Source organism: Phyllobates terribilis, unplaced genomic scaffold (genome assembly GCF_046119375.1).
Source record: "Phyllobates terribilis strain yellow unplaced genomic scaffold, ASM4611937v1 Scaffold_8__6_contigs__length_399053987, whole genome shotgun sequence".
Taxonomy (NCBI): domain Eukaryota; kingdom Metazoa; phylum Chordata; class Amphibia; order Anura; family Dendrobatidae; genus Phyllobates; species Phyllobates terribilis.
In genome coordinates this window covers 36,914,227-36,939,267 of record NW_027362768.1, presented here as the reverse complement: position 1 = coordinate 36,939,267, position 25,041 = coordinate 36,914,227, and the positions used below count along the sequence as shown (strand labels likewise).

At 42.4% G+C, this 25,041-nt stretch overlaps 1 protein-coding gene across 3 annotated transcripts in view; it reads right to left on the bottom strand.

Annotated features, from left to right (window-relative positions):
* Positions 1 to 25,041, bottom strand: part of KCNT2 (potassium sodium-activated channel subfamily T member 2) — a 1,642,055-nt gene that overhangs the window by 164,788 nt on the left and 1,452,226 nt on the right. For 2 of the 3 annotated variants that reach the window (XM_073642937.1, XM_073642938.1), the window contains exons 25-26: positions 23,966 to 24,094; positions 18,849 to 18,869 (exon numbers count right to left, since the gene is read on the bottom strand). In XM_073642937.1, the coding sequence (XP_073499038.1) occupies positions 18,849 to 18,869; positions 23,966 to 24,094 (150 nt within the window). The remainder of the gene's footprint in view (positions 1 to 18,848; positions 18,870 to 23,965; positions 24,095 to 25,041) is intronic. The other variant, XM_073642939.1, reaches the window with a different exon arrangement.

The following is a 25,041-nucleotide window of genomic DNA, read 5'->3' as shown; positions in this document are numbered from 1 at the left end:
TGCTGCCGACCGTCTGGACCTTGCAGATGTTAGCCCTTCCGCATACAACTCCTCCTCCTCTACTTCCTCCACCTCCTCTTGTGCCACCACCTGACTCCGAATTCTGTTTAACATGTGCTCCAGCATGTAAATCACCGGAATAGTCATGCTGATAATGGCATCGTCAGCACTAAACATCTTCGTCGCCATTTCAAAACTGTGCAGAAGGGTGCATAGGTCCCTGATCTGAGACCACTCCTCCAGCGTGATTTGCCCCACCTCTGAATCTCGTTGGCCCAGGCTATACGTCAGAACGTATTGCACCAGGGCTTGTCGGTGCTGCCACAGTCGCTGCAACATGTGCAGAGTTGAATTCCACCGGGTAGGCACATCGCATTTTAGCCGGTGAAGTGGCAGGCCCAACGACTTCTGTAGAGATGTAAGTCGCTGAGCTGCGGGATGCGAACGGCGGAAGTGAGCACACAGCGACCGTGCCCTCTGCAGAAGGCCATCTAGTCTGGGATAGTGGGCTAAAAATTGCTGGACAACCAGGTTCAACACGTGAGCCATACAAGGCACGTGTGTGACATTGCCCCGGCGAAGGGCCGCACCCAGGTTTGCAGCATTGTCGCACACGGCCTTCCCTGGTTTCAGGTCCAGTGGAGACAACCATTCATGAAATTGGTTCTCCAGAGCTGACCACAACTCCTCAGCTGTGTGACTCACATTTCCCAGACATTTCAATGTAAAAACCGCCTGATGACGTTGAGCCCTACTGCCAGCATAGTAAGGAGGTGTGCAGGATCCCTTCTGCGCAGTTAGAAAGCTTGTGGCATGACCAGACAGGCTTTGGGTGCAGGTGGAAGACCGAGAGGAGGTTGAGGAGGCAGAAGCAGTGGAGGAACTTTGACATAAAGAGGATTGACGCACAACTCGTGGGGACGGCAAGACTTGGACAGCAGCCCCTTGTCCTGCTGTCACCATAGTTACCCAGTGCCCAGTCAGCGACATGTAACGCCCCTGTCCATGCCTACTCGTCCAAGTGTCTGTGGTGAAATGCACCCTGTCACACACAGAGTTTCTCAAAGAAGCGGTGATGTTGTGTGCGACATGCTGGTGGAGCGCAGGCACACCTTTCTTTGAGAAGTAGTGCCGACTGGGCATCTGGTACTGGGGCACTGCGACGGACATAAGGTCTCGAAAATCCTCTGTGTCCACCAGGCGGAAAGGCAGCATTTCTGTAGCCAAGAGCTTGCAGATGGTGAAATTCAACCTCTTAGCTTTCTCATGGCTAGGAGGAAATGGTCTTTTACTTGTCCACATCTGAGGGACCGAGGGCTGGCTATTGTGCTTAGACGGGGTTGATAAGGGTGTCCCCGGCAAACTGCCGGTCTGTGAGGAAGATGCAGGCGGACATGTTAGGTTGCCTTGATCCAAAGGTGGTGCTATCGATGTCGGACAGCGCTCAAGACCAGCTGGTGTTACCACCTCCAAAGAAAATGATGACCTGCCAATCACGCTGGCTGTTGCGGGTAAAGAGGTGGCAGGTCTGTGCCCCAAAACAGGTGTGACTGCTGTCCCCCCAGTCACAGAGGATGAAGAGGCCGCGGATGCACAAGATATGGCAGACGGTGGTTGGCCCGGCCGGCTAGGCCGCATTGTAGCACACTGAGCTTCCCACTGCAACTTATGCTTCATGTCCATGTGCCGGTTCATGCATGAAGTACTCAAACTATGTATTTTTTGGCCTCTACTTAGCTTTTGCTGACAAATGTTACAGATAACACGAGTTGGGTCATCTTTATCGATCTGAAAAAATGCCCAGGCTATGCAAGGCTTAGCACCCATGCGACCTGAAGAGCCACCACGACTTGTGGTGAGAGGCAGAGTTGTGTTTGAGGATGCAGTTGTTGACGTGCTTCCAGTACTACGTCTCTGTCCAGGAAGGCGCAACCTGACCTCGTCGTCACTAGCATCTTCCTCCACCTCCTCTGCTGACCTCATCTCTTGGCTGACTGTGGGTTGACAGTAAGTGGGATCTCCGACCTCATCATCATCACCCTGTGCGTTATCACACCCGTCGTCCTCAGAGCCAACCTGTTCCTGCCCTGACAAAAAACTAAAGTTGTCGCTCCAATCAGGTATTTGAGTCTTATCATCGTCTTCCTCATTGTCTCCACCAACAGGAGTTACAGTTTGGGAATGAGGGTCTACATTATGGTCAGAACCTTCTGCGTCTGGTCCTGGATCCGACTCATAAAGATTCTGGGCATCAGTGCAGATCATTTCCTCGTCTGAATTCACAGAAGCGCTGGAGTCGACCTCTGATTCCCAGGCTATAGTATGAGTAAACAGCTCTGCAGACTCAACCATCTGTTCTACCTCATACTCAGACGGGCAGCTGGAGATTTGGGAGCTGTGAGGAAGCAAGTGCGATTTGGGTGAAACCTTTGAGGACTGGAGTATTTGTGATGTTGAAGTTGATGTGGAGGAGAGCCCACTTAAAGGAGCACTTGATATCCGTTGAAGCACCTGCTGTTTTTGTGCCTCATCTGGAATTTGTAGCGATTGGCGTGGCCGTAAGAAAGGGATCTTATCACATTGTCCGCTAAAAGAAGTAGACATTTTAGTTTGGCTGGAAGATGGTCTTTCTTCTGCACCTACCCCACGGACACAACCTTTTTTCCCCTTCCCAACACGCCTATTCCCCTTTCCACCAGCAGCAGGCCTTTTTCCACTCATTTTGGTGGTTAACTAATTCACAACTCTGGAGTTGTTTGCACAAAAAAACAATGGATGGTAACCGAGCAGAGCTGAGTGGCCAAACTGTGGTATTAGGCCAAAACTATTGGCTGGGTTAGATGCAGAAAAAAATTATTTTTAATTTGCAACCTGATGGAGGTCAGTATAGATGGACTAATAGACCAAGTCCCACACACCGCTAGAAGCCCAAATATTTTTTCAGAGCTAGATGCAGAAAATTTTTTTATTCAATTTGCAACCTGATGGAGGTCAGTATAGATGGACTAATAGACCAAGTCCCACACACTGCTAGAAGCCCAAATATTTTTTCTGAGCTAGATGCAGAAAAAAATTATTTTTAATTTGCAACCTGATGGAGGTCAGTATAGATGGACTAATAGACCAAGTCCCACACACCGCTAGAAGCCCAAATATTTTTTCAGAGCTAGATGCAGAAAAAAATTATATTCAATTTGCAACCTGCTGGAGGTCAGTATAGAAGGACTAATAGAACAAGTCCCACACACTGCTAGAAGCCCAAATATTTTTTCAGAGCTAAATGAAGAAAAAAATTATTTTTAATTTGCAACCTGATGGAGGTCAGTATAGATGGACTAATAGAACAAGTCCCACACGCTGCTAGAAGCCCAAATATTTTTTCAGAGATAAATGAAGAAAAAAAATATTTTTAATTTGCAACCTGATGGAGGTCAGTATAGATGGACTAATAGACCAAGTCCCACACACTGCTAGAAGCCCAAATATTTTTTCAGAGCTAGATGCAGAAAAAAATTATTTTTAATTTGCAACCTGATGGAGGTCAGTATAGATGGACTAATAGAACAAGTCCCACACGCTGCTATAAGCCCAAATATTTTTTCAGAGATAAATGAAGAAAAAAATTATTTTTAATTTGCAACCTGATGGAGGTCAGTATAGATGGACTAATAGACCAAGTCCCACACACCGCTAGAAGCCCAAATATTTTTTCAGAGCTAGATGCAGAAAAAAATTATATTCAATTTGCAACCTGCTGGAGGTCAGTATAGAAGGACTAATAGAACAAGTCCCACACACTGCTAGAAGCCCAAATATTTTTTCAGAGCTAAATGAAGAAAAAAATTATTTTTAATTTGCAACCTGATGGAGGTCAGTATAGATGGACTAATAGACCAAGTCCCACACACTGCTAGAAGCCCAAATATTTTTTCAGAGCTAGATGCAGAAAAAAATTATTTTTAATTTGCAACCTGATGGAGGTCAGTATAGATGGACTAATAGACCAAGTCCCACACACCGCTAGAAGCCCAAATATTTTTTCAGAGCTAGATGCAGAAATTTTTTTTATTCAATTTGCAACCTGATGGAGGTCAGTATAGATGGACTAATAGACCAAGTCCCACACACTGCTAGAAGCCCAAATATTTTTTCAGAGCTAGATGCAGAAAAAAATTATTTTTAATTTGCAACCTGATGGAGGTCAGTATAGATGGACTAATAGACCAAGTCCCACACACTGCTAGAAGCCCAAATATTTTTTCAGAGCTAGATGCAGAAACAAATTATTTTTAATTTGCAACCTGATGGAGGTCAGTATAGATGGACTAATAGAACAAGTCCCACACGCTGCTAGAAGCCCAAATATTTTTTCAGAGATAAATGAAGAAAAAAATTATTTTTAATTTGCAACCTGATGGAGGTCAGTATAGATGGACTAATAGACCAAGTCCCACACACTGCTAGAAGCCCAAATATTTTTTCAGAGCTAGATGCAGAAAAAAATTATTTTTAATTTGCAACCTGATGGAGGTCAGTATAGATGGACTAATAGAATTATGCTATGCCCAAAAGATTTTACTTCACTAGGTGCAGTAAAAAAATTGGTATTCTATACACAGGTGGTATATCTTGCAACACAGATAGGCTACTCCACTGACTAACACACTCTGCAATAGGCCAAAAAGGATTAGCTTTGCTAGATTCAGCCAAATGCTGTGAAAAAAACTTGCACAGCACTGGCACAGACCTGCCTGGCAAAAACTGATAGGAACTGATGTAACCTAGTCCTGAAAAGGACTCCAATTACAATTAGTCTTTACTCCCACAATCTATCTATTTAAGAGCACAGACCTGCTTGATAAAAGTCGTAGGAAATGCTGTAACCTAGTCCTTAAAAGGACTGCAATCACAACTATTCCCTACTCCCAAGCTATCTGTATATTTGCGCGAAAATTGGCTTGAAATTAACAAGGTATAGCGCACACAGCAACAGCGGTGCCGTCTAACACGCAGCTGCAGCAGTGAGAAAATGGTGGCGACGGGGAAAATGGCTTGGTCTTATAGGGCAAGGACATGTGACATACACTGCCAATCACACATGCCCTTGCTTGTGTGAAAAAAAGCACTTCGCTCCGTGTGTGCGCTGCTGATAGGCTGACAGATTGCACCTCCCCACTGCAAATGCGGGAAAGAGAAAAAAAAATGGAGATCTTCATTGTTCCTGCAGAGATCCATCCCCTGCCCCTCCCCCCGCCCCGCTGTACACTCAAACTGCGTATTAACATTAATTTTCATCATTACTGAGAAAAAATCCAGTTATGATTTTGGTGCACGAACAGTTATCGAACATAACCTCGAACAGCCGAATTTTTCTCAAATTGTTCGTGTTCGCCGACCGGCTCGAACACCGCCCAAAACAGCTCGAATTTGAGATTGGCGAACAGTTCGAGTAGAACAACGCTCATCTCTAATAGACAGCATCATCTGAGCAGCAGAAGATGGAAGCCGTCTAGAAATAGTGAGACCCGACAGAGAAAGGGCCCCCTAAATAACAGAACAGCTACAGCTGAAGTTAGGGACCTTTTAGGATGTCCTGAGAGTAGTGGGCGTGGGTTTAGAGGTAGTGAGACCTCCAGTAACTCCGGTTTGAGCAGCCCATACAAACGACCCAATAGAGGACGGGACAGTACGGAGTCGAACCGGACCTTAGATACCGGGGCATGCGAGTTGCGCTGCTGTATTGACCGCTGGGAGCGGGGGAGACCTGACAAAGTTACGACCCGGAAAGGTGACCTGACGAAGTCAGTGACAGTGACAAATGGTAGGTCCCTAAAGAATGGGCTAATGTCATTGACTAAGGTTCCAGGGGCTGAGTAGCAGAATTGTAAAGTTCATGGTCATATGTGAGCTGGGGGTTATAATGTTATTGTGTATATTATGTGTTCAACCCCACAAGTTTGAACAGAGGGGGGGGATATGTAATGCAGTAGGTTGCTAGCATTACTGTAAATGGTCCAGGATGTGCTTACCGGACCATGTACCTTCCCCTTTATCTGACTGGTCACATGACTGTGACATCACCCAGGTCCTGCATGCACAGTAAAGCTCTGTATACATGACTGGGACAGCACACAGGACCTATACACACAGCTGACTGTTCACATGACTGTGACATCAGCAAGGTCCTGTCAGTATGTGGCTGTCTGTGCACAGCATATATAAACCTGCTTAATTTGAGACAGGTGTGTTCGGTGTGAGGCGTGAGGCCTGTTCCCCATGTGTGTGGGATACCGTGATACCGTTTGTGAGAGGCCTAGTGAGGCCGAGAGTGAAGCCTGGCAGCCTGAAAGGCCAAGCCTGGATCCGATGCATGGATGTCAGTGGCCTTTGAGGGAAAGCCGGCTTGTGGAAGAGTCCTGAAAGGCGCAGGCTGGATGTGAGTGGAGACATACCAGTAGCCTTAGACGGAACGACGGCTGGAGACCCCTACCTGGGAAGCCGCAGAGCCACAGTGGTGGCAGAGTAACGGACTGAGACAGCTATACCCGGCAAAGGTAATACCCGGTGCTATATGGACATTGTGATATGAACATTGCTACTTTATTACCTTGCCGTAAGCTGTACCCTGGAGCAAGTGGGCCGGTGTGCCACTTGGCTCATGAATTGTTTATGTGTGTAAACCTGCCGGTGGCGGACTAAGATGAACTGTGTGTGAACAGCGATTTATGAAGTGTCATAATAAACTGCAACACTGTGTGAAAAAACGTAAAGACATTGCACGTGTGCATTGATTGACGCAGCGAAGCGAGTTACCCCCAGTATGATGACGAGCGCTGCCTTACAGGTACCATAACTTTAAGGTATCCGGATATCCTGATAATAAGGGTATAAGAGCAATTGATATAGTTTCATGCATTATTATTGTTCATAGTGGTAGGATTGTATGCAGTGTGCCATCTCAGGGGGTCCCCATAAACCGCCCTCACTAGACTGACACGTTGTTTAGGTAAAATTGTTCCAGATCTCTAGAATAATTCACACAAGCTGAAAACCTTATGATTGGCACATTGATTTCAGCTTTTGCTGATTGTGTGAATTTAATAGAGACAGTGTACCAGGCAGAACCTGAGACTGATTCATGCAATACTGAGTTTTAGTATAATCCCTGCTTGAGAAAAAGAAAGTGTTGTTTATTTCTGTCTCTGTCTCGGTTTGTGACTCACTGGATCTCTCTCGGACCTCCGGTCATTACAACTGTAATGATCCAGGGTATGTTTTTGACCGACCAGGTACCTCCCCTTCTGGTGACTGGTCACATGACTGTGGCATCACACAGGTCCTTTTGCACACAGAAGGTCTGAACACATGACTGTGACATCAGCTCAGGTCCTGTGTGTGTGTGTGCACTGGATAGATATATAAACCCTGGTAGACTTGAGACAGGTGTGGAAAAGGCATGCGGCCTGTTCCCGTGTGGGACACCGTTATAGAGTGAGGCCTAGCAAGGCCTGGTGAAGCCTGGCAGCCTGAAAGGTCGAGGCTGGATCGTGTGTGTAGATGCCAGTGGCCTTGGAGGGAAAGCCGGCTTGGAAGGCAAGAGTCCTGGAAGGCGAACACTGGATGTGTATGTGAAACATTCCAGTAGCCTTAGACGGGACAAGGGCTGGAGACCCCCATCTGGGAAGCCGCAAAGCCACAGTGGTGGCAAACCAAATGGACTGCAGCATCTAAAACCCGGCAAAGGTAAAACACTGCTTGATGTGGATATTTATTTGGGCATTGATATAAGTGACTTTGCTGGAGGCTATAACTGGAGCCAAGTGGGCCTGTCTGTACCTGGAAGGCTCCTGACATTATATGTATAATATGTCAGGGAGCCAATAAGATAGATTGTGTGATAAGCCGTTTATGAAGAGTAATAAACTGCTGTATTGTGACATATTGGAAAACGGGGCTGTTGTGCTTTAATTGACCCGGTGCAGCGAGTATCCCCCAGCAGGATGACTAGCGCTGCCATACACAACGTATATGTGATCCGTGTGACGGAGAAAACAGATTTTTAAATACCTGGCTTGTAGTTAAGTAGTTTGAACAGCAAACTGCTGTGAATTGCTTCACTGACACACTGAAAGAAATTTGAAATGGAGGCCAGAAACGGCAGCATTTTCTGACAACGTATATGTGATCCGTGTGACGGAGAAACCAGAGTTTTAAATACCTGGCCTGTAGATAAGTAGGTTGAACAGCACACTGCTGTGAATTTCTTCACTGACACACTGAAAGAAATTTTTAATGGAGGAAGGAAATAGCAGTATTTTCTGACAACGTATATGTGATCCGTGTGACGGAGAAAACAGGGTTTTCAATATCTGGCATGTAGGTAAGTAGTTTGAACAGCAAACTGCTGTGAATTGCTTCACTGACACACTGAAAGAAATTTTTTATGGAGGCCAGAAATGGCAGTATTTTCTGACAACGTATATTTGATCTGTGTGACAGAAAAAACAGAGTTTTAAATACCTGGCCTGTAGGTAAGTAGTTTGAACAGCAAACTGCTGTGAATTGCTTCACTGACAAACTAAAAGAAATTTTTAATAGAGGCCAGAAATGGCAGTATTTTCTGACAATGTATATGTGATCTGTGTGACGGAGAAAACAGAGTTTTAAATACCGGGCCTGTAGGTAAGTAGTTTGAACAGAAAACTCCTGTGAAATGCTTCACTGACAGACTGAAAGAAATTTTTAATAGAGGCCAGAACTTGCAGTATTTTCTGACAACGTATATGTGATCCGTGTGACGGAGAAAACAGAGCTTTAAATACATGGCCTGTAGGTAAGTAGTTTGAACAGCAAACTGCTGTGAATTGCTTCACTGACACACTAAAATAAATTTTTAATAGAGGCCAGAAATGGCAGTATTTTCTGACAATGTATATGTGATCTGTGTGACGGAGAAAACAGCGTTTTAAATACCTGGCATGTAGGTAAGTAGTTTGAATAGCAAACTGCTGTGAATTGCTTCACTGACACACTGAAAGAAATTTTTAATGGAGGACAGAAATGGCAGTATTTTCTGACAACGTATATGTGATCCGTGTGACGGAGAAAACAGAGTTTTAAATACCTAGCCTGTAGGTAAATAGTTTGAACAGCAAACTGCTGTGAATTGCTTCACTGACACACTGAAAGATATTTTTAATGGAGGCCAGAAACGTCAGTAATTTCTGACAACATATAAGTCATCTGTCTGACTTAGAAAACAGTTTTAAATAGCTGCCCTGTTGTTAAGTAGTTTGAATAGCAAACTGCTGTGAATTGCTTCACTGACACACTAAAGGAAATTTTTATTGGATGCCAGAAATGGCAGTATTTTCTGACAACGTATATGTGATCCGTGTGACAGAGAAAACAGAGTTTTAAATACCTGGCCTATTGGTAAGTAATTTGAACAGCAAACTGCTGTGAATTGCTTCACTGACACACTGAACGAAATTTCTAATGAAGGCCAGAAACGGCAGTATTTTCTGACAAAGTATATGTGATCTGTGTGACGGAGAAAACAGAGTTTTAAATAGCTGGCCTGTAGGTAAATAGTTTGAATAGCAAACTGCTGTGGATTGCTTCACTGACACACTAAAGGAAATTTTTAATGGAGGCCAGAAATGGCAGTATTTTCTGACAACGTATATGTGATCCGTTTGACGGAGAAAACACAGTTTTAAATAGCTGGATTTCTAGCGCTGTAATATGGAAAGGACCTGGCTTTATTCTGCAGTGCCAACAAGCAAATGGCGCAGAAAAACAGTGTTCTCTGGATTGCTTTTTAAGCAAATAATGAGGATTAATATCCAAAGAAAAGTATTCCTGGCCCCTGAGACCTGAGCCTTTGTCTAGAAATATCTAACAGCAGCAGCAGACAGAACTGGAATGGAGCCTCTTGTGCTATATTCACGGCAGTCTGCTATATACCCTGCCTGCCTGCCTATATACACTGCCTGCCTGGCATCTCTGCAGATGGATTAGTTAGTCTTCAAAAGGACTGTTTGTTAAGATGGATATGTGCAATGTACGGTTTTTCTCCATACACTACCTAATACACAACCAAATCTCTCCATAGCTCAGCAGCACCTCTCCTTACACTGTCTGATTCCAGAGTGACTGTGACGAGCATGGCAGCGCCAGGTCTGAAATAGACGTGATGATGCTGTCCGGCCTGCCAATCACTGTAATGCCACAACCAACATGGCTATGGCATTACAGTGAGTAGCAGGCAATACCTGCATGTTGATTGGCGCCAAACATGCAGGGAGGGACACGAGCTCCCGCCGGGCAACCCCGGAAATACTCGGCGAGCGCCGAGCATCTTGAGTAGTGAGATGCTCGGGCGAGCACCGAGCAGTAGCGAGCATGCTCGCTCATCACTAATTAGAACACAATGTTTTGAACGCAGGAAAAATACACTGCATCCAAAGCGCTGCTTGTTGCTGAACAGGGGGCATAGCGGCTAATGAAAAAGCTGTGAGATGTTCTTAATAGACAGGGAAGGGAACATGTTTGCCTAATGACACATTCTTAGGCTAAAAATAGCAGCTCTGAGCTGCCCCAGAAATGACATGAATGGAAATGCTAATGAGATTGGGTGTATGGAATTAGCTGACACCTAATCCTTTTGTGCGGTAATGAAAAGGTGTCAATCAGACCCTTTCATTACTACATCTATGTCAACTAAAGTAAATAGTTAGATAAACACACAGACACAGAGTAAACACTTTATTTGAAATACAACAGACACAGGTCTGACTGTAATCCAAGGGTTAAAGCAATGTCCCACATTTCTTTTTTCAAATATCTTTATTTAGCTCCAAAAATCATTCATTGATGTACAAAAATGCATTATAAAACGCATTAAAAACCACATAAAAAATGCAACAAAAACACGTCAAAATGTTTGCCTTTTAATATGGAAACATTTCTGATTTGACTGCAATCATGGCAATGAGACTATTTCCCTGGATAAATATCCTATTACTAGAATCTAATTCACATACCCTGTGATTTGAAGGCGTTCATAATTATTTTTAGATTTTGTAGCTACAAATATTTTAACATGATAGCTTTTGATAGCCTTGCAGCACTGGGGTCCTGAGTTCAAATCCCACCAAAGACAACATCTGCAAGGAGTTTGTATGTTCTCCCCGTGTTTGCGTGTGTTTCCCCTGGGTTCTCCGGTTTCCTTCCACACTCCAAAGACCTATTGATAGGTAATTTAGATTGTGAGTCCCAATGGGGACAGTACCGAAATTGTCTGTGAAGCACTGTGGAATTAATGGTTCTGTATTAGTGACTAAAATAAATAAATAAGGAATGCGTTGAGTCATTGAAGGGAATTTGTCAGCAGATTTTGCTATGCAATTATACAGCAGCATGATGTAGGGGAAGAGACCCAGATTCCAGCGATGTGTCACTTACTGGACTGCTTGGTGAAGTTTTGATAGAATCCTTATTTTCTCTGCTGTAGACGTAGAAGTTCTCTGAATGCTGAACTGTGCATAATGCGGGCACACCACTGATTGGCACCTTTTTGTACACTGAAAATTGTTAGCAATCTGCCAATTACTGGTGGGGGCCAGTTACACAAGTTAGCTGAATAGGTCTGCAAGGGACCCCTATTCATGTGGTGGTAATCTCAAGAATGATAGAATACTGATTGTATTTAAACTGCAGCGCACAATCAGATAAGTGACATATCCCTGGAAACAGGGTTTCTGCCCCTACATCATGCTGCTCTCAGATTAAATAGCAAAAATATACTGATAGATTCCCTTTAATTGGAGAAAAAAGTTGAACCCATCATCTAAATATGAGCACCAGAGTTACTCTATTGATCAGACATAGTACATCTGGCTGCTCTCTTTTCCCAATTGCAGAAGTATTATATTTTACACTTGTTTCAGTTTTGCACAAAGTATGTGAAAAAGTCTCAAAACCTTTGCATACATTTTTGTTTAGCAAGATTACAATTAGAAATGGTGGTAGAAACTTCCGTGACATCATTGTGTTAGTCTGCAGTTACTCATATGCGCTTTCTAATCATACAAGAAATTAGAGCAGGAGATCAGAGCTGTCTGTCATACATCTCACACACTGAGAAATCTGCTCTAAGTTTTGGGGGACGTGTTCTCCTTTCTCCTGTGTGTTGCTGCCTACGTATGATTGGTCAGCATCATAGAGGGAGAAGAAGTACACGCCCCCAGTGAAAACTCTGGCAAAAACTCATTAGGTGCTAAATATTTTGATTGCTAAAATCTCCACAATCGAGAGGCAAAATAAAAAAAAGTTTTATTCTGCTCTGTCTGCAGTCACTATTGCATTGTATGTCCAGTTCAACATGAAAAATTTGGTGAAAGGTCTTCTTTCAATAGATAATGAATGGGGTGCAAGTCATGAAGGATTTCCTTAGTCATGAAGGATTTCTTAGCACCAGAATTCTGACTCATTTAGCATAATAAATCTGCCATATTGTAATTTTAAGGAGTGATGGAAGTAATCCAAGATGTATTGGTGTCAAACTATGGTGGTTTGTTGCCCAGTCAGCACTGTAGTGATGCGGGGTACTATTTTTAGAGACAATTGTAGGCATACCCATGCCTTTGCACTTCACCTAGTGCATGTCATAACTAAAATTTATTATCCTTTAGAGCTTGTTCAGATGAGCATATAATAATTTAATATGCTGTCAGTGTGCAAAATTGATAGCATATGGGTGGTACACTGACCAATGTAAGTCAATGTAGTAGTTCATATGAACACTTTTACACACGGATGAATGGTCTGCATGTAGAAAGTTACAATATGCACTACTTCAAACTGTATTTCAGATCAGACTCAGCCATTAATGAAGCATTTCCATCAAAATTCCATCAACGCCCCCTGAGGAAGTGTTGATGAAACACGCGTTGGAGTAGAGTGACACATGTATGCCTGGTCCAGCAGCCACCACACAATCCTGGTAATGTGTATACTTCTTTCAAATTGAGCTGTTCCCTTCTCTCTGTGCTGTATTGCCTCTTTGCTATTGGCATACTATGAGATTCTATTGATTGATATCCATCATCCCTGTATGCTCAAGCACATTTTGTAACATCCCTGGTGGCGTGCTTGCATAGTGCACCACCTCCCACTCTGCAAGACCGCAATCTTACCTGTCAGTCCAGCCTGCAAATCTTGCTCCAGTTCATGCTGTGTGCATATCTCTTGACTGACTGCTTAGGGCGGTGGCCCGGTTACTTCCTGATTCTTATAGCTGCTGTGGGCGCACCCCTAATGCGTCTCCAGCCTATTGCTATGAGTCACTGGATATTTAAACCCCCTCCACCCAGTAAGAGGTGCCTGAGCAATACTAACTTTCAGTGTGCTCCTTGACTCTGAAGTTGACAGGTCCAGTTCTGCTTCTTGTCTGTTTCCTCCATCTCTGGGGGCTGCATACCCAGACCTGTTATCTGTGACTTCTTGTCCTTTTCCGCCATCTCTGGGGGCTGTATACCCAAGCTCGTTCTTGTATCTCATTGCAGTTGCAGTTCCTGTCTGAACTGTATCCTAGCCTGTTAGCTGTTTGTCTCTATGTCCGTACCTTCCCTTTTCCTGCAGTATCTGAACCTGCACCTAACTCCAACTCGTTGTCTCTTTACTTCTGCTTGTGAGTTTTGTGTCCATTCGCTACTTCATAGGAAGTACCTTGTGTGTATCTGGTTCTGCTTGTCCCTTTTCCCTTCCTCCGTATCTTCTTGTATTTTCCAGTCTGTTCCATGTGAACAGAGCCCTGTCCTCTCTGCCTTGTCCACCGTACCTGCGGTTTCGCTCCACTCTCTCTTGCCCACCACTCCGGCGGTTTCTCTCTGCTCTGACTTGCCCACCGCTCCGGCGGTTTCCCTCTGCTCTACCTTACCCACTGCTCTAGCAGTTTCTCTCTGCTCTGACTTGCCCACTGCTCCGGCGGCTTCTCTATGCTCTGCCTTACCCACCGCTCCGGCTGTTTCATAGTTACATAGTTACATAGTTTATAAGGCCGAAAAAAGACAAGCGTCCATCCAGTTCAGCCTATTTCTTGTGCACTGCAGCTATTCCGCAGCGTTCATCCAGGGGAAGGCAAAAAAAAACAAAAAAAAAAAGGTATAGGCCAATTTACATCATTGAGGAAAAATTCACTTCCCGACACCAATCAGGCAGTCAGATTAAATCCCTTGATTAATTAACTAAGCATAAGATGTAATTTTAATGTTCTCAAGAAAGGCGTCCAGGCCTCTCTTGAACTCATTAAGTGAGTTGGACATCACCACTTCCTCTCTCAGAGAGTTCCAGAGTCTCACGGCTCTGACCGTAAAGAATCCCCTTCTATGCTGGTGCAGGAACCTCCTTTCCTCCAGACGCATAGTGTGCCCCTCGTCTTTGTCACCATCCTTGGTATAAACAGGTCATGGGAGAGATCTCTGTACTGCCCCCTGATGTATTTATACATGTTTATGAGGTCTCCCCTAAGCCTTCTCTTTTCCAACGTAAATAGGCCTAATTTTGACAACCTCTCTGGGTATTCTAGTCCCTCCATTCCCTTTATTACCTTAGTCGCCCTCCTTTGTACCCTCTCTAGCTCCAATATGTCTTTCCTGAGCACCGGAGCCCAGAACTGTGCACAATATTCTAAGTGCGGCCTTACCAGTGCTTTATACAGAGGAAGAACAATGTTCTCATAATATGCCCCTATTCCTGTTCTGATGCATGCCATGACTCTATTTGCCTTCGCAGCTGCTGCCTGACACTGGGCACTCCAATTTAATTTGCTGTTAACCAAGACGCCCAGGTCCTTCTCCATGTCAGATTTCCCCAACGGTTTCCCATTTAATATGTATGGGTGACTGCTGTTTTTCTTTCCCATGTGCATGACCTTACATTTATTGGCATTGAACCCCATTTGCCATTTTTTGGCCCAACTCCCCAATTTATCTAAATCCTCCTGTAGATGTGCCCTATCCTCATCTGTATTAACTACTATACAAAGTTTAGTATCATCTGCAAATATTGCTATTTTACTATGCAACCCTTCCACTAGATCATTAATAAATATATTAAATAATATAGGGCCCAAGGCAGACCCTTGAGGCACTCCGCTAGTAACCCTGACACACCCTGAGCTTACTCCATTGCTCTCTGCTCTGACTTGCCCACTGCTCTGGCGGTTTCTCTCTGCTCTGCCTTACCCACCGTTCAAGCGGTTTCTCTCTGCCCTGACTTGCCCACTGCTCCGGCGGCTTCTCTCTGCTCTGCCTTACCCAACGCTCTGGCGGTTTCTCTCTGCTCTGACTTGCCCACTGCTCCGGCGGTTTCTCTCTGCTCTGCCTTACCCACCGCTCCGGCGGTTCGGTTTCCCTCTGCTGACTTTCCCACCGTTCCGGTGGCTTCCCTCTGCTCTGCCTTACCCACCGCTGCGGCTGCTTCTCTCTGCTCTGACTTGCACACCGCTCCGGTGGCTTCTCTCTGCTCTGCCTTGCTCACCGCACCAGCGGTTTCTCTCTGCTCTGACTTGCCCATCGCTCCGGCGGCTTCTCTCTGCTCTGCCTTGCCCACCGCTCGAGCGGTTCCGCTCTGCTCAGCCTTGTCCACCGCACCTGCTGTTTCTCTCAGCTCTGCCTTGTCCACCGCTCTGGCGGTTCCGCTCTGCTCTGCCTTGCCCACCGCACCTGCTGTTTTCGCTCCGCTCTGCTTGCTCACTTCACCAGCATTTCCTGTCTGCTCTGCCTTGTCCTCCGCCCTGGCGGTTTCGCTTTTCTCTGCTTGTTTACCGCATCTGCGGCTCTGTACCTGTCTCCCAGTCTGTACTGGACCCTATCCAACCTGCGCTCCAACCTGCTAGTACCTCCCGGTCTGCACTCCAGCCGTGCTTGCCAGTATCTACCTGTCTGCATACCAGCCGTGCTTGCCAGTGCCCACCTGTCTGCATACCAGCCGTGCTTTCCAGTGCTCACCTGTCTGCATACCAGCCGTGCTTGCCAGTGCCCACCTGTCTGCATACCAGCCGTACTTGCCCGTACCCACCTGTCAACATACCAGCCGTACTTGCCTATACCCACCTGCCTGTATGCCAGTCTAACCTGCCTGTTCCTGCATTCCCCAGTGTGGGTCAACAACTGTGACGGGGGTCTGACCTGGAGTCGCACCCGGTCCCTCTGCTCGGTTCCTCCTTGGTCCACGGAGTCGACTAAGCCGCCGTGCGACCTTGGTCGGATCGGGTTGATACTTAGTTACGCCCCTCCAGGCACTCCTCAGCTCTTGGTCCAGTGGGATCACTAATCACGCTCACGCCAGCCAGTCCGGGCGTGAGCGTAACACCTTTACTAAATTTATTGCCACATGTGCTGTTTATTTATGCACTTGCACCTTTGTAGGACCATTTGCCATACCAGCTACGTGCACTGCCACTTTATTTAGTAGAGGCACACTAAAGAGAAATTACAATTGACCAACTAATATTATTATTATTATTATTATTATTATTACTAGCTCCTTTTCAGTATTAAATTGCTATAGGAGCTACAATTACGAATTAAGTTTATTGTTATGCATTTAATTTGGAATATGTTGAATTTGTGTTATCATTAACTGGGTGCTGTATGGTTATTGGATCAATTTGGCCTATCCAGGGCATTGCATTAGTTCGTCCCTCACATTTGAGTCACCTTGATTTTATATGTGTTATATGAATTGATTTAATAAAATTTACTGTAGTAATACTATTATTGAAGTGTTCATGTTTTGATTACCCCACCATGTTTCTCTTTGGATAAATGGATAAATGGGCATAATTTTTGATAAGTGAAGTTGTATTATGGCACAATAGTTTATTTATGGACTCATATTGATTATGCACAACTTTAAAACTATATTTCAGATCAGACTCAGCCATTAAAGAAGCACTTATATCGAAATTTATATCCACTTAATATATTGCAATCATCATATTAAATAGCACTATGCACTTAGGCTGCGTGCCCACGATGCGTTTTTCATGTGTTTCCGCTGCGGAATTTCCGCAGCGGAAACGCATCAAAAACGCTTGGTAATCCGCACCTCATGGTCCCCAATGGCATTCCGCAATGTCAATGCACATTCTGCGGATTTTTCCGCAGCGTTTCGGAAGCGCTCATAAATCCGCAGCATGTTCATTAATTTTGCGGATGCGCAGCGGAATTGTCACCTTGACTTGCATTGAGACGCATATAATCCGTGTCTGTACATTTGTACACGCGGATAATATATGTTTCAATGTGCGGATGGTACCCTGTTCTGGAGGAGAGAAGACTCTCATCCAGACCTGGGTACCATTGTACCTGTGAAAAAAAGAATAAAATAATAAATAAAGTTATATTCACCTGTCCGGCGGCTTCTCTCTGCTTGCCGGCAACACTTATCTTCCAGGACCTGAGATGACGTCGCGGTCATGTGACCGCAGGCTGTCTCGCTTGAGCCCGGCTACCAGGAAGAAGCCAGGACGAGCGCGACAGAACACGCGGCGGGGCATCGGAGGTAAGTATAGATTTATTTTTTGATTTTTACGGTCACACTATATAAATCCATGCAGTTTGCATGGATTTATACAGTGTGACATAGGTGTCAAGCACTTTCCAAGTGATGCTATCGCCTGGAAAGTGCTTGTCAGTCCACATGCGGAAACGCATGCGTTAACGCATGTGAATCCGCATGTATTCTGCAGGAAAAACGCATGCACAATCTGCATGCGTTTTTTCTGGCAAGGGAGATGCAGAAACGCTGCAGAAATTTTCTGCTTCATTTCTGAATCGTGGGCACATAGCCTTACAATTGCTCAATTTGCCTCTTAGTCCAGTTAATTCTTCTCTTTTCCAAAAGGTCTATGACATCACGTGTTGAAAACCTGACTGGCTGAATTCTTCTAAGTACTATATAGAAAGAGAAAGTCTCTTTTCTCTGTATGAGTCATAAGTCACTGCAAAAGTCCCTGGCAGAAGAGAGGCTGGAACATCTGGGTTAGGAGTTGAAGAGGTGAATGATAAATGCAGGGAAAAGAGAATTCTTGTATCTACATAGAGCAGAGAAAAGAGAAGAATTATCTGGGCAGAAGTGTAAAATGAGCAATGGTAAATACACAGTGCTATAAAATATGATGACTGCAATATATTAGGAGGATAAAACTTTGATTTCTTAAAAGTCAATGGGTAACCAAAAACTAATCACATTCGGTTACCATTTGTATTTCATGCATTTTACGAAGATCCATTACAATGATTAACATTGGAAACTGTATTTGGACTTAGTTAATAAATTATTCTTGCAAAAACTGGATGCCATAGAGATGACAAAAATGGATAACAAATAGAGATTGCATATGGATAACAATACGAATGAAAAATCATCAGTTTTTTTTTCTGGATGAAAAATGGACAATTTTGTATACACTCATCTGAAGCCGACCTTATTGTGTATGTGACCTATTCCTATCTGGCTGTGTGACAGATATATGCAGAATTTTACATTGTACGTGATTGCAGTGCATTGCTTTCTGCAGCAACTTAATCTTTCACGCTTGTACTGAAAAGATTTCTGCAATGTGAGAACAGAAAAAATGGTATTTTTTTCTTTGCTTCTCCCCCTCCACGCTCCCCGCAGCAAGATAAAGGCACCATTTCACTGTCCGCCTCAGGTATCCGAAACACCTGCAGAAGCTCGGCACCATGTCACCACATCCCTCAAACGGAACACACGTTTATGATTCAATCAATATTAAAAAAAACACCAGGAGAGTAAAGACAAAACAAACTTACTTGAGAGGCCATTTCTCGAGACTGACATAGGAAAAGAGGGAAACAGACATAGAGATCTATTTTAACATTAGGCAAGACAAGAACAAATGACACAGTATTATTTTATACAGAGCACATACATTTAAGAAAAGACTCACAGTGCAGAGAGATACGTGACATGAGTAGGATGTTATGGAGAACAAAATGCCAAACTGAAAGGAACAAAAGTAGAAAATACTGTAGGGTTTACAGAGAAAATGCACATTGGCAGATTACACATTGATATAATATACATTTATCAGACACCGCTGATGATTGCTAAAATTTAGGTCCCAGAGGCTTCATTTTCACCTAGCACGTTAAATGGTTCATTAACCCTTTGGCAACATTATTTAGCTTATACATAGATGTGATCTACATAAAATGTTGAGATACTTCATACATACAGTATATTATTTATTGTTCTTAATGCTACACTGACAACTCTGCTGGTTGGTATTTTTCATAGTTAACAAGCTCGTTGTCACTGTGCAGTTAGCTTTCATACCTCCATATTGTCACTTATTTTATGTGGATTTAGATGTAATTGTGCCTAACAGGGAATCTAGTTTTGCTGTTATCTGAGAACAGGAATAGAAGGAGCAAAGATATGAAAGTTATCAGTCAGGAATCCCTAACATCCCCAATGACTCCCAAGCCCTTATCTCCTTTATATTTCTAGCAACTAAACTAACAAAGCTTCAACTTGGAAAAAAACAGGGTTACACCTTACTGAAGTCAAAATACCTCTTTCCTGGTATATGATTAATGAAAAATCAGCCATACTTATAGATGAAGTCCACAGATTTAGGAAAGTTTGGATACCCTGGGCGGAATACACCAATCCTACCCCCATGCCTACTCCATGACTTCAACTAAAGGCCTCTACCGCTTCTGACTCTCCTGATTCTCCATGAAGTACTTTCAGCTAGGAAACTCTGTAGGTAGGTAGGTCTTCTCCCTTGGGCACCCCCCCCCCTCAATTTCACTCCTCAATCTCTCCATGTGTTCACCCCCTTACAGTTTCTTCAAATATATGTTTCCATTATTGCTTTTTGTTATGAATTAAATCTGTGATGTAGCAAAATTTTCAATAAAAACTTTTCGTTCAAAAAAAATAAAGGTTACAAAAAAACATTGAGACATTGGATATACCATGGAACACTGTGAAGACGTGATCAAGAAGTGGCTTACATTTGGCACAACATGTGACATTACCTAGAATGGACATACCTCGAAATTTGATGAGAAGAAAATTGTTTGGGAAAGCTGCCAAGAGGCCTACAGCAACATTAAAGGAGCTGCAGGAATTTCTGGCAAATACTGGTTGTGTACTGCATGTGATAACAATCTCTTGTATACTTCATACTGTATGTCTAGTCTGTGGAGTAGGGTGGCAAAACTGAAGCTCTTTCTTCCAAACAAGTCTATGTTTTTGCCAAAATTTACATTAAGTCTGTGAAAAGCATGGGGTAAACAGTATTGTGGTGAAGTGCCTTGCTGATAGACTCCTACCCAAAAAGACTGAATGGTATCATAAAATAGGTTATGCAGCAGGAAGTCGACTGTGAATCAGCATGACATCGGCAGTGATGCCCAGTCAACAAAGCAGAAGAGAAGAAGCTGCTCTGTCAACGTGATGTCACCAAGAAGCACCAAAATCACTGACGAGAATGGTCCATGACTGCTCTGAGCTAAAAGAGATCAGCGCTTGGCAGAGCAAGCAAGTAGTTAGCAACTATATGCCTTAAATTCTTAGCCCCACACAAAAAAAAAAAGAAAAGTACTGGTAATCCCCTTTACATGAGATGAAATGTGATTGGCCAATTCTGAACACAACTACATCCTCAATTATAAGAGTGTGTTCACACTAATGCAATCAGATTATTTCAGTTTTGTCATGTTTATTTCCCTCAAAATGATTTCGGTTTGTTTCTCAATGGATTAGAACAGATTATTGGTGACATTAAAGATGGAAAATCTTCTAAAATCTTATAAAATGATTCTGCTTGGTGTGATTTTACTATATGGCAAAAGCTTAGTATTTTAACAGTGGTGTGTACACTTTTTATAGAGCACACAAAAAAGATATTCTCCAGCGATGGATACATTTAAAAAACAATGCTTCCTTTATTAAATTCAGGTTAAAATAGGCAAAAAAGTCCGAGATAGACAAGTTGTACCACCATATACTCACTCCAGTGATGATTTACATCAGTCAAATTGACGCGTTTCGACTCTTATGAGTCTTAATCATGATCACGATTAACCTGGATTTAATAAAGGAAGCACTATTTTTAATTTTATCCATCACTGGAGAATATCTTTTTTGTGTGCTCTCTATACACCGACCCGAACCAGGGAGGCTCCTTGCGAGGATTCTTGGGGAGAAGATGTTGTGGACTTAATGCTGGTGAGCTGACACTCCCTTTTCCTTTCCCTGCTTTATAATGTACACTTTTTATACCTACTGTATGAATTACTACAGAATACTTGGTCTCTAGAGCTCTCTATAAATCTGAAACATGACAGAAAAATATATATTTTGATTATTACAAAATTAAAAACTCTAGCAAAAACAATTTTAAAGGGAATCTGTCAGCAGGTTTTTGCTATCTCATCGGTGAGCAGCATGATGTAGACAAAGAAACCCTGAAGCCAATGATCTATCACTTAGTTTACTGAGTGTAGTTGTTCTGACACAATCAGAGTTCTTAAATTTAGCCATGCAGCAGAGCTGAGAAAGCTAACCCTCCCACACCAGTCTCTGTATGTATATTGTCTATAGATATGAACATATATCAGAGGAGGGGGCAGAGTCAGACTAGCATGCACGTGCTGCTGTAGTCTGTACAATGATAATTACCAGGTGATAAAATCTTCAGATTAAGTACAAAACAGCACACAGTCTGACATGTGACACATCATTGAAATCTGTGTTTTAAAAACTACCTCATGCTGTCCTAAAATTACATAGCAAAACCTACTGACAGATTCCCTTTAATGATACACAGATGACATATATTATATATTATGTAAAAACAAACAGCAAATGAAGATATTTTTCGCTAAATATCTTACTGTAGGTCATGTGCCAAGTCTAATTATAAGGTCAGCATTGACATAGTGTGGCAACCTCCAGAAATTCATTATTCCCACCAGTTTTCTTTCTCTTGGAAAAAAGTATTTTCATACAAACTTTGAAAAATTAAAAAAGGCAAAAAAAGTATGTTTGAAGGAGTTTTGACAGTGACATCTTAATGGCTGTAGTCATTCCTTGTACACAAATCCACAAGGGAGCCTGGGTCCTGAACTATCAATGGTTGTCCAGTGACACAGTGGAAAACCATAGAATAATCCAATTTCATAAAGTATAATCCACGGCACTTAGCAAATGTCCATACAATTTCCTTTACTCATTTACAGCAGGTACATGGAAATATAATATCCCAAAGTGACCTATTGTCATTTTGTACATTAAAATGCCCTGTCAAAGCCTTGAGAAAGAGTATTCACAGGCATAGTGGTCGCAAGTTACTTTGGGATACTATACTTATATGTACCAGCTATGCATTAATAAAAGATGCTGATTGGATATTTCATGAGAGCCGTGGATTATATTCTCTGAAATTGGATTAAAAACTATACTTACCAGACCCTCTCATGTCCTGCCAAGTAGCCTCACTCCAATCCGATCATCTTCTTCTGTCTGGTGCAGTCTCTTCGATACCTTTGGTGCCTGGAATCTTTGGCACCTCTAGCACTGACTAGTCCTTTCTAGGCCATGACATTGTGTGAGTCTTAGACACTAAATATATACGTTTTTAATAATAACATGGGGTTTCAAGTCATACTGTAGGATTGTAAGAAATTCTCCACTGCACTTGCCCTATCTATGGGAATTATATTCAAGATCTCGGGAACTCCATTTGCTCTTGGGTACATCTGTCAGTGACACATTATTCTTTCAGAATTGTATTGAAGGTTCTTATGTATCTAAGATTCTTCATACGCAATTCTAAGAAAGCTACTAGGCCAAATGCCACAAGTCATCAATTGGATTGCCCCACAATGACATGACGACAGGCACCAGAGATGCAGAACATGCCTATTAAGAGACACTACTGGTGACTGAACAAAAGAAGATGACAAGCCCGGAGCAGGCCTGCACAATGGGTCAGATGAGGGACAGAAGGGTAATTTTTTTTCAGTATTTCTATTTATTTTGAATTCTTTTCTGACCATCTCTAACAAAGCAAAATGGCCGCCATTATGGGATTCAGATGAATCTGAATTTATTGTATATTTCTATGTGTCCTGAACCAATCAGCTAATCTCTAAACATGACCCAAGTAATTCAAAAATAATCCTAGTTTGATATATATATATATATATATATATATATATATATATATATATATATATAAAGAAAATACACAAAATTTGAGCTTGGTTTAAGCTGGTATACATGCAGCACATAAATGCATATTTCACAATGGCCATAAATCAGAAAAAAACTACAAGAAGCAAAATGAACATAAACCCTGCTGTAAATAAATAAAAAGCAAAAGTGAATTTAAATAAAATAGGGCTCTTAGTAACACTGTTTTTGATCAAAATTAGTATGAAAGCTATCCCACCGCGACCAGGTGAACCCAATCGGGATAGTCTAACAGTGTTACTAAGAACCCTATTTTATTTAAATTCACTTTTGCTTTTTATTTATTTAGAGCAGGGTTTATCTTCATTTTGCTTCTTGCAGGTTCTTTTAATATATAAAAGTCCAGACTGTCAAAGTTTTAAATTATTACAGTATACAGATCCCATAAGAAAATATTACATTTTATTCTCTACCAAAGTGTGGCTATTTGTTGGATCATGTTTAAAACATACGGTATATAATTATATCAAACATAAAAGTTTCAGAAAAGTCAGAAAAAAGGCTGGAACTTTTATATTTGATATAATGGTATATGTTTTTAGCATTATCCAATGAATATCACATGAATTAGAAGCCTGTTACTACAGTATAATAAAACTATACTATAAATCTACAGATCATTTTTATCGTCTCCATGAAAGGACCTTTTAACACTAACCTCCGATGTGGTAAGTTTGTGGCTCTCTGTTCTGTAGATCCCAATAGGAATGTCCCCAGATGATGAGCATAGCTTCTGGTAAAGTCTTCCATAAGTCCTGATCCATAGGTCGTCCTCTGTAATTTTCATCTGAAGGAGTAGCATATTACACAGATTAGTATATAAAGCTCTGGCAAAAATGAAGAGACCACTGAACAGTTTTCTATTGGAAAGCAGTGTGAAAGACTGGTGGAAAGCATGCCAAGACGAATGAAAGCTGTGATTAAAAATCATGGTTAGTCCACCAAATATTGATTTCTGAACTGTTCCTCAGTTAAAACATGAGTAATTTGAGGTCTGAAAGCATTGTTTCTTATTTAGTATTTTGATGCTTTTTCATTTGCTGCAAATAAATAAAAAAAATTTAGCTTTGAATTTCGGAGACATGTTGTCAGTAGTTTATAGACTGAAACAACAATGTACATTTTACTCAAAAATATACCTATAAAGAGAAAAATCAGAGAAAATGAAAATTTTGCAGTGATCTCTTAAGATTTACAGAATGTAGATAAAGACGTAATTTAGACTCTGGCCCCATCTCGTGAATAGCTAGATGGGTACACATGTACGTCTCGCTATACACTTCTGTGGGATTTTAAGATATAACAAAGCATACTAATCTACTATTTTTGGAGGCGTGAAGCTTAAAACTTTGTTTCTTCCTGATGATTCAGGCAAATGCATGATCCAAAGGCAAAGTTCCCAAGATGAGTTTTTTGTGAGCTTTTGAAACTATGTATTTTCCCTGCACAAAAAATGCAGCATCTTATAGTTTCAGCAAAATTGATGGGATTAATAGAAATCTCATGCCCACTGTGCTTTTTTTTACGCAGCGTACTTTGACCATCGGTGCGTGTTTGAGATCCGCAACATGTCAACTTCTCTTGTGAGGACAATGAGTTTTTTTGTGCGGATTTTCCCATAGAGTAATATCAGATGTGGAAAGTCTGCAGGTTTCAAATGCCTTTTCAGTTTGCAAACGTAAAGTAAATACATTTAAACCACACATGACTGCATCAATAAAGCTTTGTCAAAGC